At 42.1% G+C, this 15280-nt stretch overlaps 1 protein-coding gene across 5 annotated transcripts in view; it reads left to right on the forward strand.

Moving 5' to 3' along the window:
* The window catches only part of LOC138735925 (nipped-B-like protein), a 1086099-nt gene that overhangs the window by 932150 nt on the left and 138669 nt on the right, over positions 1-15280 (forward strand). For all 5 annotated transcript variants that reach the window (XM_069884602.1, XM_069884605.1, XM_069884611.1 and 2 more), the window contains one exon: positions 3926-4034. In XM_069884602.1, the coding sequence (XP_069740703.1) occupies positions 3926-4034 (109 nt within the window). The remainder of the gene's footprint in view (positions 1-3925; positions 4035-15280) is intronic.

Here is a 15280-nt window from a genome sequence, read left to right on the forward strand (position 1 = left end):
AATTGTAGAAATGGAAGTAGAGGAATTAAAAGAGAAATTAGAAGAATCTAATAAAAAAGTTAAAGTGGCACATGAGCTGTTAGCTCAGAAGATAAATAAAATAGAAAACTATAATAGAAGAAATAATATAAAGATAGTGGGCCTTAAGGAAGATGAAGAAGGCAAGAATATGAGAGAGTTTATAAAAGATTGGATCCCCAGGGTCCTGGGAAGACCAGAATTACAGGAAGAAATGGAAATAGAGAGGGCACATAGAACTTTAGCCCTGAAACCACAACCGCAGCAAAAACCAAGATCCATTTTAGTAAAATTCTTAAGATATACAACAAGAGAAAATATATTGGAGAAAGCAATGAAGAAAGTAAGAGAGGTCAAAAAGCCACTGGAATATAAAGGTCAAAAAAATTTTTTATATCCAGACATAAGTTTTGAACTCCTGAAGAAGAGGAAGGAGTTCAATACAGCAAAAACGATCTTATGGAAAAAAGGATATAAATTTATGTTAAGGTACCCAGCGGTACTTAAAATAATTATTCCAGGGCAACAAAACAGACTATTCTCGGATCCAGAGGAAGCAAGGAAATTTGCAGAACGACTACAAAACAAGCAGAGAGATGAAGACATGTAATAAGAGTAAAAATGACCACGATCTATATGTATGTGTGCAAAGGGGTAGTATATGTGTGTATATATATAGTGTGCATACATGAATGTATCCGTATTTAGAGGAAAATATATAGAGTATAGACAAGAATTAATAAGGGAGGGAACTGGAATGGAGGGAATAAGGAGGGAATTAAAAGAGTGACCTTTGTTACATATGAAAATTGAAATCTTTTCTGGAGGGGGCTGGGTGGGGAGGAGTTACAGTCACTGCAAAATCAGCTGACGTTTGCGAGTGAATTCGCAAATCCAAATGGAGAGGGGAGATGTTGTCCGACAAGGGATAAAGGACAACTCAGGAGGGGGAGGGGAGATTGGGGTTAAAGAAGTTTTAAACAGGAGAATAGGGAAAATGTTTGATGTTTTAGATGTTTGATGTTGTCTTATAAGGTGTTCAAAACAAGAAAGCAGAAATGGATAAGAAGGAAAGATAATGATGGAGAAACGGAAAGGGAAGATAAACAAAGTATAAAATGGCTACGCTGAACTATATGACTTTAAATATTAACGGAATACATAACCAAATTAAAAGGAAGAAACTGCTAAATTTACTGAAAAAAGAAAAAATTGATATAGCATTTGTGCAAGAAACACATTTAACTGAATTGGAGCACAAGAAATTAAAGAGAGATTGGGTAGGACACGTAACAGCAGCGTTGTATAATTCAAAAGCAAGAGGGGTAGCTATATTAATTAGTAAAAATGTGCCAATTAAAATAGAGGAGGAAATAATAGATCCAGCAGGGAGATATGTAATGATAAAATGTCAGATATATTCAGAGTTTTGGAATCTACTCAATGTATATTCACCTAACGAAGAAGATCAAAAGTTTATGCAAGATATTTTTTTGAAGATAGCAGATACGCAAGGGAACATATTAATAGGAGGGGATTTCAACCTGAATTTGGATTCAAATATAGACAAAACTGGGAAAAAAATTAACAGAAAGAACAAAGTAACCAAATTTATAATTAAATCGATGGAAGAAATGCAACTTTTGGATATATGGAGGAAACAACACCCAAAGGAAAAGGAATATTCATATTACTCGGCTAGACATAAAACATACTCAAGAATAGACCTATTTTTGTTATCAGCTCGTACGCAAGATAGAGTAGGTTTTGATAGTCCTCCACTTACCTCTCACGTCCTTCCCTGAAAACAACTTCTCCCAATCCAGGCATTCTAGATCCTTTCTCATTTCCTCAAAATTACCCTTTCTCCAATTTAGAATCTCAAACTGAGGCCCAGACCTATCCTTCTCCATAATTATCTTGAAACTAATGGCATTATGATTTGGACCCAAAATGTTGCCCGACACATACTTCTGTCACCTGCCCTGTCTCGTTCCCTAAAAGGAGATCCATAATGCATTTTCTCTTGTTGGTACCTCTATATATTGATTTAGAAAACTTTCCTGAACAAATTTGACAAACTCCAAGCCAACCAGCCCTTTTTCAGGATGGGAGCTCCAGTCAATATTTGGAAAGTTAGTCTCCGACTATCACAATCTTATGTTTCCCTTGAGGTCCGAGGAGATGAGTGTAGAAATTTCAGGGGCCCCGGCAGAAATATTTAAAATGTCCTTCGACACGGGTGAGGTGCTGGAGTATTGGAGGGTAGCTCACTTTTGTTTAGTTTTTTAAAAAAAAGGCCTTAAATCTAACCCTGGAAATTATAAGACAGTGAGCATGACATCATTAGTAGATGAATTATTGGAAGGTGTTCTAAGAAAGGGGATATACACTTATTTGGGTCCCCAGAAACTGATTGGGATGGTCAGCTCGTGTTTAATCAATCTTGGAGATTCTTTCAAAGCGGTTACCAAGAAAGTTGATGAAGGAAAGGCTGTGGATGTTGTCTATATGGACTTTAGTAAGGCCTTTGACAAGGATCCACATGGGAGGTTAGTCAGGAAGGTTCAGACACTAGGTATTCATGGTGAAGTAGTGAACTGGATTCGACAATGGCTGGACGGGAGAAGCCAGAGAGTAGTGGTGGATGATGCTTCTCAGACTGGAGGCCTGTGACTAGAGGTGCCTCAGGGATTGGTGCTGGGACCATTGTTGTTTGTCATCTATAGCAGTGATCTGGATGATAAGGTGATCAATTGGATCAGCAAGTTTGCAGATGGCACTAAGATTGGAGACATTGTGGACAGTGAAGAAGGTATTTAGGGGGATCTGGAATCGCTGGAAAAATGGGGTTTGGCACAGACTGGAAGGGCCGAAGGGTCCTGTTTCTGTGCTGTAGTGTTCTATGGTAAGGACCTTCGTGTTCCTTGCTATTGGTGGTCCTCTCCTGGAGCCAGCACATCTTGGCAACTGTCAGAAGGAGCACCACACTTCTGCTTACAAAGAACTCTGGGGAGATTTGGTATATTGTCGAATACTTTCTCAAACTTCTACAGGTGCACTGTGGAAAGTCTACGTACTATTTGTCCCATGTCCTGGTTAGGACGCTCAAGTGCGCAGAAAATGGCAAAGCTTGTCAAGTGCATCATGGACACTGACATCCCAGCTATTCAAGGACTCTTTGTGAGGCGCTGCACCCCAAAGAACTCCCGTTACCCTGGTCACAAGCTCTCTTGCTTCTACCTTCAGGCAAAAGATACAAAAGCTTAAGGTCTAAGTCCAAGCTCTGTTTTTTCCCCAACAGCTGTGCGGTTCTTCAACCTTTCCAAATAACCCAAACAATAAACGAGTTTGTCTGCACCACTGAAATGTTACTTTTATTTGGTACGAACCTGCAACTGTGAATATTTGGTTCTTTATCCTTTATATTTATTAACTCTTTTTCTGTCTCTTTCTGAAGATGATTCTGATACTTTATCAGTGACATCTTTGAATATATACTTTGTTGATTCCATAAGTTAATTGCTATCTTTCCCTTGTTTTAGCTGATATTCATTCCTTGTGTGCTCACTTTGTTTCTCTAACTTTGTATGACAGAGTTAGTATTGGATAGAAAGTATATTCATATGGGGATGGGTCAGGTTTGTCAAGTTGTTGCGCACTGAGCATCCAGAATTAGCCCTTTAATGAGCTCCAAAACAGAAAGTATGGAAAAGTAAGTGCAAATTCCATCGACTCACATGGGGGCAAACTGGTACAAACAGTGGTGACAAAGGTAAGGTGAGGTGTCTGATTCCCACCTGAACCATGTGCTTCAAGAAGCTGTGTCCATGTGCCTTGGGAACTGGGGGATAGATTATCTCTGTATGATAGAATACACTTACTGAATTTGGCTGCATGGTTTCAGCTTTTGAAGTCTGAGGAAGACGCCTCATACAAGCCTGTGAAGAAAGCGTGCATCCAGATCGTGGATAATCTGGTGGAACATATTCTGAAGTACGAGGAGTCGTTAGCAGGTAAATGATCCAATGTTAACCCCTTTCAAACCTCCTCTGCAAAATCTGAATATAGACTAGATTATGACCAACTTTGTGATTAATTTGATAGAAAAATCGGGATTTAAAATGACCTATTTTAATATTGATAGTTATTTCTCAGTAAGTTACCAGATTCCTTTCCAACCTTTCACAACAATGCCATATTCCCATGGTTTTTACTCATTTAACAGAATATTTTCAGTTTCCTCTAATACAAATCTCCTTTAATGTTCTAACTCTTCTGGGATCCTTATTAACATAACATAACAATTACAGCACGGAAACAGGCCATTAGGCCCTTCTAGTCCGCACCGAACCAAACACCCCTTTCTAGTCCCACCTCCCTGCACAATGCCCATAACCCTCCATATTCTTCTCATCCATAGACCTGTCCAACCTTTTCTTAAATAATACAATTGTCTCCGCCGCCACTATTTCTCCCGGAAGCTCATTCCACACGTCTACCACTCTCTGAGTAAAGAAGTTCCCCCTCATGTTAACTCTAAACCTCTGCCCCTTAATTCTTAACTCATGTCCTCTTGTTTTAATCTTTCCTCCTCTTAATGGAAATAGTCTATCCACATCCACTCTGTCTATCCCTTTCATAATCTTAAATAATTCTATCAAATCCCCTCTCAACCTTCTACGCTCCAAAGAATAAAGACCCAATCTGTCCAATCTCTCCCCATACTCCAGATGCTTAAACCCAGGCAACATTCTGGTAAACCTTCTCTGCACTCTCTCCACTCTATTTGTATCCTTCCTATAATTAGGCGACCAGAACTGCACACAGAACTCCAAATGAGGCCGCACCAACGCCTTATACAATCTCAACATCACCTCCCAACTCCTATATTCCATGCAATGATTGATAAAGGCCAGCATACTAAAAGCCTTCTTCACCACCCTATTCACGTGAGTTTCTACCTTCAGGGAACGATGTACCGTCACTCCTAAATCTTTCTGCTCTTCTGTATTCATCAATGCTCTCCCATTTACCACGTATGTCCTGTTCTGATTCTTCTTACCAAAATGAAGCACCTCACACTTATCAGCATTAAATTCCATCTGCCATTTTTCAGCCCACTTTTCTAAGCAGCCCAAATCCCTCTGCAATCCTTGAAAACCTTCTTCATTATCCAATCCCTCTGCAATCCTTGTAAACCTAAGTAGTTGCAACACCATTCTGTCACCATTTTCTCCCACCACAATGTTCCTGAGGGTAGGCAGAGTGCAGATGAGGTTTCAAATCCACTGCCTCAGGAACAAGGTTTACATTAAATAGATACCGAGTACATTTCCCACATTGGTCCCGTACAAAAGGACAAAAACAGGCCCCTTGGCCCATATTGTCTGTGTTGAACTATTATTCTTCGTAGTCCCATCGACCTACACCCAAACGATAAGTCTCCATACCCCTGCCATCTATGTACCTGTCAATATTTTCTTAAATTAATATAAAAACTCCAATAAAAGCCTAGAATACAGGCCCTTCACGCCTCGATGTTGTGCCGACCCATAGATTCCTTTAAAAAAATTACTAAATTCTCCCTACCCATTAACCCTCTATTTTCCTTCCATCCATGTGCCTGTCTAAGAGTCTCTGAAATCCCCCTAATGTTCCAGCCTCCACCACCACCCCTGGAAAGGCCTTCCAGGCCCCCACAGCTCTCTGTGTAAAAACACTTCCCCCCTGACGTCTCCCCTAAACTTCCCTCCCTTCACTTTGTACACACGTCGTCTGGTGTTTGCTGATCCTGCCCTGGGAAACAGGCGCTGACCGTCCACCCTATCGATGCCTCTCATAATCTTGTCGACCTCTATCAAGTGTCCTCTCATCCTTCTACGCTCTAAAGAAAAAAGTCCCAGCTGTGCTAACCTTGCCTCATAAGACTTGTTTTCCAATCCAGGTAACATCCTGGTGAATCTCCTCTGCACTCTCTCCACAGCTTCCACATCCTTCCTGTTAAGAGGTGACCAAAACTGAACACAATTCTCTAAGTGTGGTCTCACTAGAGATTTGTAGAGTTGTAACATGACCTCTCGACTCCTGAATTCAATCCCATTTAATGAATCCCAGCATCCCATAGACCTTCTTAACTATCCTATCAACCTGTGCAGGGATGCATGGATTTGGACCCCAAGGTCCCTCTGTTCATCCACACTCTTAAGTAACTACACATTTTGGATTGGGGCAGGAAATAACAGAGTTGTAGTTATGGGTGATTTCACTTTCCCTAATATTGACTGGCACCTCCTTACTGCAAGAGGTAGACGGAGCTGAATTTGTCAGGTGTGTACAAGGAGGATTCCTAATACAGTATGTGGACCGGCCAACGAGAGGTGATGCCATACTGGATCTACTCCTGGGTAATGAACCTGGTCAATGATGGACCTCTCAGTAGGGGAGCATTTTGGTGAGAGTGACCACAACTCCCTGATCTTTAACAAAGCCATGGAAAAGGATAAAAGCAGACAAAATGGGAAAATGTTTAATTGGGGAAGGGATATTACAATGGGATGAGACTGGAATTAGCGAGAGTAAATTGGAAACTGATGTTCAAGGGTGAAAGCACAAAAATAACATGGAGGAAGTTTAGGGACCACGTATGCTGGGTTCAGGATATGTTTGTACCAGTGGGACAAGGAAAAGATGGTAGGAAAAGAGTGCCATGGTTTAATGCTGATAAGTGTGAGGTGCTTCATTTTGGTAAGAAGAATCAGAACAGGACATACGTAGTAAATGGGAGAGCATTGAGGAATACAGAAGAGCAGAAGGATTTAGGAGTAACGGTACATCGTTCCCTGAAGGTAGAAACTCACGTGAATAGGGTGGTGAAGAAGGCTTTTAGTATGCTGGCCTTTATCAATCATTGCATGGAATATAGGAGTTGGGAGGTGATGTTGAGATTGTATAAGGCGTTGGTGCGGCCTAATTTAGAGTTCTGTGTGCAGTTCTGGTCGGCTAATTATAGGAAGGATATAAACAGAGTGGAGAGAGTGCAGAGAAGATTTACCAGAATGTTACCTGGGTTTAAGCATCTAGAGTACAGGGAGAGATTGGGTAGATTAGGTCTTTATTCTTTGGAGCGTAGAAGGTTGAGAGGGGATTTGATAGAAGTATTTAAGATTATGAAAGAGATAGACAGAGTGGATGTGGATAGACTATTTCCGTTAAGAGTAGGAGAGATTGAAACAAGAGGACATAAGTTAAGAGTTAAGGGGCAGAGGTTTAGAGGTAACATGAGGGGGAACTTCTTTACTCAGAGAGTGGTAGCGGAGTGGAATGAGCTTCCGGGAGAAATAGTAGCGGCAGAGTCAATTTTATTATTTAAGAAAAAGCTGGACAGGTATATGGATGAGAAGAAGGTGGAGGGTTATGGTCATTGTGCAGGTAGGTGGGACTAGAGAGGAGTGTTTGGTTCGGTGCGGACTAGAATGGCCTAATGGCCTGTTTCTGTGCTGTAATTGTTGTTATGTTATGAATCAGGTGAGGCAGCTAGTCAAGAGGGAGAAGGAAGCATATATTAGATATAGGAAGCAGGAAACAGGAATGGCTCATGAGAAGTATATGGGAGCCATCAGTATTCACTCAGGAAACAGGCACAGAGTCGAGAGAAGTAAGGAAAACAAGCAGTGAGGTCATAGAACCTACACAGATTAAAGAGGAAGAAGTGCTTGCTGTCTTAAAGCAAATAAGGGTGGATAAATCCCCAGGGCCTGACAAGATATGCCCTCGGGCCTTGAGCGAGGCTAGTAAAGAAATTGCAGGGGCTCTGGCAAAAATATTTAAAATGTCCTTCACCACGGGGGAGGTGCTGGAGGAGTGGAGGGGAGCTCACATTGCTCAGTTGTTTAAAAAATGCTCCAAAAGTAACCCTGGAAATTATAGATCAGTGAGCTTGACATCAGTAAATTATTGGATTTTGTTCTTTAAGATGAGATGTACAATTATTTGGATAGCCACTAACTGATTAGGGATAGTCACATGGCTTTCTGCGTGGTAGGTCGTGTTTAACCAATCTTATAGAGTTGTTCGAGGAGGTTACCAGGGAAGTTGACAAAGGATAGGCTGTGGATGTTGTCGACATGGACTTTAGTAAGGCCTTTAACAAGGTCCATAATGGAAGGTTGGTCAGGAAGGTTCAGATCCACGGTATTCATGGTGAAGTAGTGAACTGGATTCGATAATGGCTGGATGGGAGAAGCCAGAGAGTAGTGGTGGATGATGCTTCTCAGACTTGAGGCCTGTGACAAGTGGTGTGGCTCAAGGATTGGTGCGGGAACCATTGTTGTTTGTCATCTAGAGCACTAATTTGGATGATTATGTGGTCAATTGGATCAGCAAGTTTGCAGATGACACTAAGATTGGTGGCGTTGTGGACAGTGAGGAAGGTTTTCAAAGTTTACAGAGGGATCTGGACCAGCTGGAAAAATGGGTTGGAAAATGGCCGATGGAAATTAATGCAGACAAGAGTGAGGTGTTGCATTTTGGAAGGACAATCCAAGAAAGGACGTACATGGTAAATGGTCGGGCACTGAGGAGTGCGGTAGGACAGAGGGATCTGAGAATACAGATACATAATTCCTTGAAAGTGGCATCACAGATGGATAGGGTTGTAAAGAACTTTTGGCATCTTGGCCTTCATAATTCAAAGTATTGAGTACAGGAGTTGGGATGCTATAATGATGTTGTATAAGACATCGGTGAAGCCAAATTTGGAGTAATGTGTGCATTTTTGATCATCGAACTACTGGAAAGATATCAATAAGATTGAAAGAGTGTGGAGAAAATTTACTAGGATGTTGACTGGACTTCAGGAACTGAGTTACAGGGAAATGTTAAACAGGTTAGGACTTTATTCCATGGAGCGTAGAAGAATGAGGGGAGATGTAATAGAGGTGTTTAAGATTGTGAGGGGATTAGACAGAGTAAATGTAGTTTGGCTTTTTTCACTGAGGGTCAGTGAGATACAAACCAGAGGACATGGGTTAAGGGTAAAAGGGGAAAAGTTTAGGGGGACATGAGGGGGAACTTCTTCACACAGAGAGTGGTGGGGGTGTGGTATGAGCTACCAGCTGAAGTGGTGAATATTGGCTCAGTTTTAACATTGAAAAAGAATTTGGACAGGTACATGGAGAGGTATGGAGGGCTATGGACTGGGTGCAGATCAGTGGGACAATTTTTCAGCACAGACCAGAAGGGCCAAAGGAGCCTGTTTCTGTGCTGTAGTGTTCCTTGTCAAAACTTTGACCGTATTTCACCACTTCATCTGGTGGATCATTCCACAATCCCACCTTTCTCTTCAGGAAGAATTCCCGTAAATGTTCCCTTTAAACATTTTCCTTTTCACCTTAACCCACATTCTTGAGTTTTTCTCTCATTTAAACTCAGTGGAAAAATCTGTTTGCTCCTACGGCTATCAAATCTCCATTGTGCCGGGAAATAAGGACCTAACTCACTTCCTCAAGACCCAGCAAAAGCCTTGCAAATCTTCTCTTCAGTCTTTCTACTATATTGATATCTGTAGTTTGGTAACCAAAACAGCACACAATACTCCAAATTTGCCCTTATGAATAGTCAAGTTTATTGTCATCTGATTGCACAAGTAGAACCTGACGAAGCATCATTCTCTGGTCCTCGGTGCAAAACACACAGACAAACAATACATATGCAGGGTTCATATTTTCTGTTAGGATCCCAAAGAACGCAAAACCCAGCAGCAGCAGAAATTCACCAATGGCTACTTAAACAAAACTGGTTTTATTTTTTTAATACATAATAATACAATCAATATTTAACTTATTACTATTAACTTAACCCCCCAATTCTATGCACACATGTATGTAATGTTTATATGTTCAGAAAAGTTCTTTCTCATCATCCAATCATTCACTTTTCACTTCTCCAAGTTCACTGAGATCAAGCAACCTTCCGTATTGTGCACAGAATTAAACATATTCACAGGGCTCTGGTGCTTTAACTTTAGTTGTTACCACTAGGAAGGTCTTTGTTGGTTTCAGAGATATTTGTTATTCGTTGGACACACAAACTGATCTCCTTTAATCAACAACTGAAGTGTCTTATCAAAGAATCTTGCCCCTTCTTGGGTTTTTCCAAAAGATAACCTCTTCTTCCAGGTTACCACAAGGAGTTCTTCTTTTTTGCCCTATTCTAGGAGAAACACCATAACCAGCCACAGCCTCTGCAATAGACTACAGAGATTTAGAAAGGCTGAACTCGGAACTCAAAATCCATGTTGAAATGGTGTCTTGCAGCAGGTCTGCCAACTTGCAGTCTTCACCACAAACTGCTGCAGAACACTCTTGCCAAACAATGGATATTTTCTCTCTGTTTGCAAAACCACGAGGCCCCTCTTAGGATCACAAATTCCAACCAGACACTTCAAACTCTGGCACAGGTTTAAAAGCAAAAGAGTTCTCAGTTCTTGAGCCTGGACACTGTTCAAACATGCTGGTCCATTAACACCTACTTGTGAAAGCACTTCCCATTGTCTCTGCAAAGCCAACTGTAGACAGGAAGTCCACCCTCACATATCTCTTGCATAGCAAACAATATGTGACCTGTTTGTGAAATGTGACCTGATAACTGATAACAAAATCTTACCCTTTTAAGATATATTTTATTAATTTACACCATAACACTCTCCCCTACAAATAAAATTGAGGTCTCGGGTTAAAATTCTTTTATAACCTAAACTAATTTCTCACTTTACAATCACTACCAGTGATAATAATTCACAATATATAACACGTTACAGTGACGAGTCCCAATCGTGACAGACTTTCCTTTACATGATCATTTTAACATCTAGACCAGCAATCTGCTATCACATTCCCTAACAATATAAATAAATATTGCTTTGAAAATATGACAGTCTCAGATGGTTAGTGTGACCAATTCCTTTTGTTGTTCAGCATTCTCACTGCCTATGTGAAGAAACAGTTCCATAACCTGGTGATGCTGGGTCTGAGACTCCTATATTTCTTTCCCAACAGGAGCAGCTGAAAGATGGTGTGTGCAGGATGGAAGGGGTTCTCAATGCCCACCCTCTTCAGACAAAATCCCAGTAGATCACGTCGAAGGGGGGGTGGGGGGAGAGGGTGGGAGGGAGACATCAATCATCCACTCTTATAGTCCTATGGATTTATCTCCGATCCATTTCTCTGCAGTGTTACGAGCCCAGAGGACCCCAAAACCCAGCAGCAATAGATATTCACCAAAACAAAGGGTTACTTAAGTAAAATTTGTGTTTAATTATCTTTAAACATGAAAACAGAAACAAACTTTAGCTTACCACTATTGACTTAATTAACCGAACTTAACCCCCTTCTAATTCTAAGCGCACGTGTATGTGATATGTGTGTAAGTTCAGAAACGTTCTTTGGTTCACAGTTCAATCTCACTTCTCATTCCTCCAAGTTCATTGGTTGCAGGTAATTCTTAGACTGTGCACAGAATTTAACATTTAAAAGTTCACCAGGCTTTGGTGCTTGAAAGGTAAATGGTTACTGCTCAGGAAGGTTCTTGTCGGTTTTCAGAGAGATTTGTTGTTCCAGGACCTCCACAACTGATTACTTCCATCAGCTACTTCAGTGTTTTGCCGAAGAAACTTGCCCCCTCAGGGTTCTACAGATGATAACTTCTTTCTTTCAGGTCACCACAGAGTTCCTTTTTGTTTCTCTTATTCCAAGTGAAACATTAGATAGCCAGTCCACTCCTCTTGTATGAACCACAAGGGCTTTGACCAAGCTGAACTAAGAACTCACAACCCATCTTTAACATGGGCTTTTCCACAAGCTTGTCCTGATCTAGTCTCAGCTGCTGTTACTGTCTGTAATACTGTAGAGCTTATCTCTATGTTTGTCTCTCTCTTTCTGAGAGAAAGCCTTTTTGACTCTCTCTGCTTGCAAAACTACATGACCCTCTTAGATCAGCAAGTTGCACTGCAGACTGCAGCTCTGCAAGCTCTTTCATCTGTTCCCTTTTTGTATACAACAATCCATCAGTAAAGTCTCGAGCACTCTCCAAAGCTTTTGCAAAGGCTCTGAGGCCCCGACACATCTAGCATGAGCAGAGCTCCAGTATTTCAAATAAGATCTGTTTTAAAGTGTTTGTGGGTGACCAACACTAACAAACCTTTCCCCATTTATCTCCCAAAAACTTATCTATATACTCTGTTACAGCAATAACCGTACCTCATTGCAATTAATGCTCTCAATAGAACTCCTGTAGAAGGTTGACATGTTGGTGGCTGGAAACCTTGCTCGCTCAGTCATCTCAGGAAGTGCAGTGGCTGTTGCGCCTTCCTGACAAGTGAGGAGATGTTGTGTGTCCGTGATAGGTCACTAGTTAAGTGAACTCCAAGGAAGTTGGTTCTCTCCACTATAACGTTGATGTGTTGTAGACGGTGGTCGTTCCTGGTCCTCCTGAAGTCCGCGTTAATCTTTTCATCTTGTCCACATTGAGACTTAGGTTGTTACCATATCATGAGATTTTCCACCTTTTCTCTGGAGGGCGACTCATCGGTGAGACCAGCTACTGTTGCGTCATCTACAAACTTGATGGTACTGTTGCAGCTGAATCTGGTGATGCTGTCGTGGGTCAGTAGCGTGAACAGGAGCAGGTTGAGCACACAACCCTAAGGTGTGCCAGTGCTCAGCTGGTAGGTGGTTCATGTGAGACAGAGGGGATATTCCCTCTGCTCCCTCCTCAAGCCATCTCCAGATTCCTTTTTCCACTCGTTCATGATGAGGTCTAAAAGGATATGTTCAAACCTGGGAAGGGGGATAACCTTTGAGCGCATCAATTTCTGAGCCGTATAGCTCTACAATTCTAGGAATGTTGATAACTAAGAGTCTTCTACCTCCTGTTTTGTAGAATGTTGTGGGGGGGCAATCTATCAGGGACAAGTCTTAGTGGTCAGATCTCTGGCACAGAGTCTGGCCCTATGGCTCAGGAGAGAAGAGCCATAGTGATTGGGAATTCAATAGGCAAACAGATCGGAGGTTTTGTGAGCAAGATCAAGACTCCTGGATGGCACGTTGCCTCCCAGGACCGAGGGTCAGGGATGTCAGGAAAGCAAAAACAGACAGACTCCTCAATAAAAAGGTCGGGGGGAGCAGTAGGTGTTGGGGAGGAAGGAGCAGGGGAAGAGGCTAGGGCTGCTTGGCTAACAGGAGAGAGCTCATGGGTGAACACAGGTCAAGTCAAGTTTATTAGAACATGCAACACTACAGCACAGTACAGGCCCTTCAGCCCTCGATGTTGTGCCAACCCATATATTCCTTTAAAAAATATTAAACCCTCCTTAACCTTCTGTTTTACTTCCATCCATGTGCCTGTCTAAGAGTCTCTTAAATGCCCTTAATGTTTCAGCCTCCACCCCCATCCCTGGCAAGGCATCTGATTGAAAAAAATTAAACCCGACAAAACAGTGTTCTCTGATACTCAGTGCAAAACATGCAGACACACAACACACATACAGAAAAACAATACACAGTGATGGGGAGAAGGCCAAAGGTTATTCGCTGATAGGAAAAGGTAGGGGATGGGGAGCTGGAGAAAAAGAGGCAGAGGGAAAAGAGAGACTTGGGGGAAGGTATGAATGGAACTTGGAGATTTATGTTAATGCCATCTGGGCAGGGACTGACAAGGCAGACTATCATGTATTTTTTCTCCAATTTGAGGGTGGCCTCACCAGTACATGAGACCATCAGAGACATCTTGGTGTGGCGATGGTGTGTGGAAACCCCACCACCCTCCATCTTTTTATTCAGGTGCCTGCTAGATTTTGCTTTTACCTGATAAAAGGGCCCAGGCACAAAACATTAGTTGTCTTGAACTTCCTGTGGATGCTGTGTGACCTGCTGAGTTTCTTCAGCTTGTGTTTTGGACTCGACCTCAGCACCTGCAGACTTTAGATTGTTCACTATTCATTTGGATCATATCTTGGACTGTGTTTAGTTCATCAGTCCATAAAACCTAGGAGCAGAAAAGGGCCATTCAGCCCATCGAGTCTGCCCCACCACTTAATCATGAGCCGATCCATTTTATCACAGCTCCATTGCCCAGCCTTCACCCCATAACCTTTGATGCCCTGGATAATCAAGAACCTATCAATCTCTGTCTTCATTGCACTCAGTGATTTTGTCTCCACAACCACCTGTGGCAAGAGATTCTCCTCCCTCTGGCTAAAAAATTCCTCCACATCTCTATTTGAAGTGTTCTGCAGTTTATCTTCTAGTAGTCGCTCGACTCAGGTGACCTTCCCCTGGTTTGGGGAAAGGCAAACATCATCCCTCTCTTCAAGAAGGACTCAACCACTAACCCAGCAAATTATCATCCTGTTTCATGAACAATCACCTGCTGCAAACTCCTGGAGCACATAACGACAGCACCCTGATGAGGCACAATATCCTTGCTGATAATCAGCAGACATTTAGGAAGTAGAGATCATGTGGGTCCCAGCTTATCCTGACAACAAATGAGCTGTCCAAAAACTGTTCAATAACAATGTCATCACTGATTTTGCGGTGCTCGACTTCTCCAGAGCATTCGATGTCATTCCCCACCAAAGATTACTTAAGAAGCTTGACTACTATGGTATTCGCTCCAACAGTAAAAGATGGATTTCCAGTTTCTTGACAAAATGTCTCCAGTGGGTGTGTGTGAATGGAAAAAGTTCTTAATGGCGTCCAGTGTTCAGTGGAACACCACAGGGCACAGTGTTAGGCCAACATTTGTTTTTACTCTACATCAACGACATTCACGGAAAAGTCGCAAGCACCACTAGACTATTTGCCGCCGACTGTTTGGTGTACCGTCCAATTAAGTCAGCTGATGACGAGGACGCTCTTGATAGCAGGGTAGAGTGGTCATAAAAATGGGGCATGTAGTTCAATCCTTCCAAATGCGAAACCATGCGTGTCACCAGGAAGAGAAAACCAGGTAAAACATCCTACAAAATCCTGGGTGTCACCCTTGATGCAACCAAACAGACCAAATACCTTGGCATCAAAATCCACAACAACCTGTGTTGGAATGATCAGACGTATCACACAACGGCGAAGGCAACTGGAGTCCGAAATTTTCTGAGACGCAACTTCCATCATGGTTCGACCTCTGTCGAGAGGTTGTTCCTCACCCTCGTCAGACCACATTTGGGATACGCAGTAGCTGCAAGGGACCCACACACAAACAA

The sequence above is a fragment of the Narcine bancroftii genome, chromosome 1, assembly GCF_036971445.1.
Source record: "Narcine bancroftii isolate sNarBan1 chromosome 1, sNarBan1.hap1, whole genome shotgun sequence".
Taxonomy (NCBI): domain Eukaryota; kingdom Metazoa; phylum Chordata; class Chondrichthyes; order Torpediniformes; family Narcinidae; genus Narcine; species Narcine bancroftii.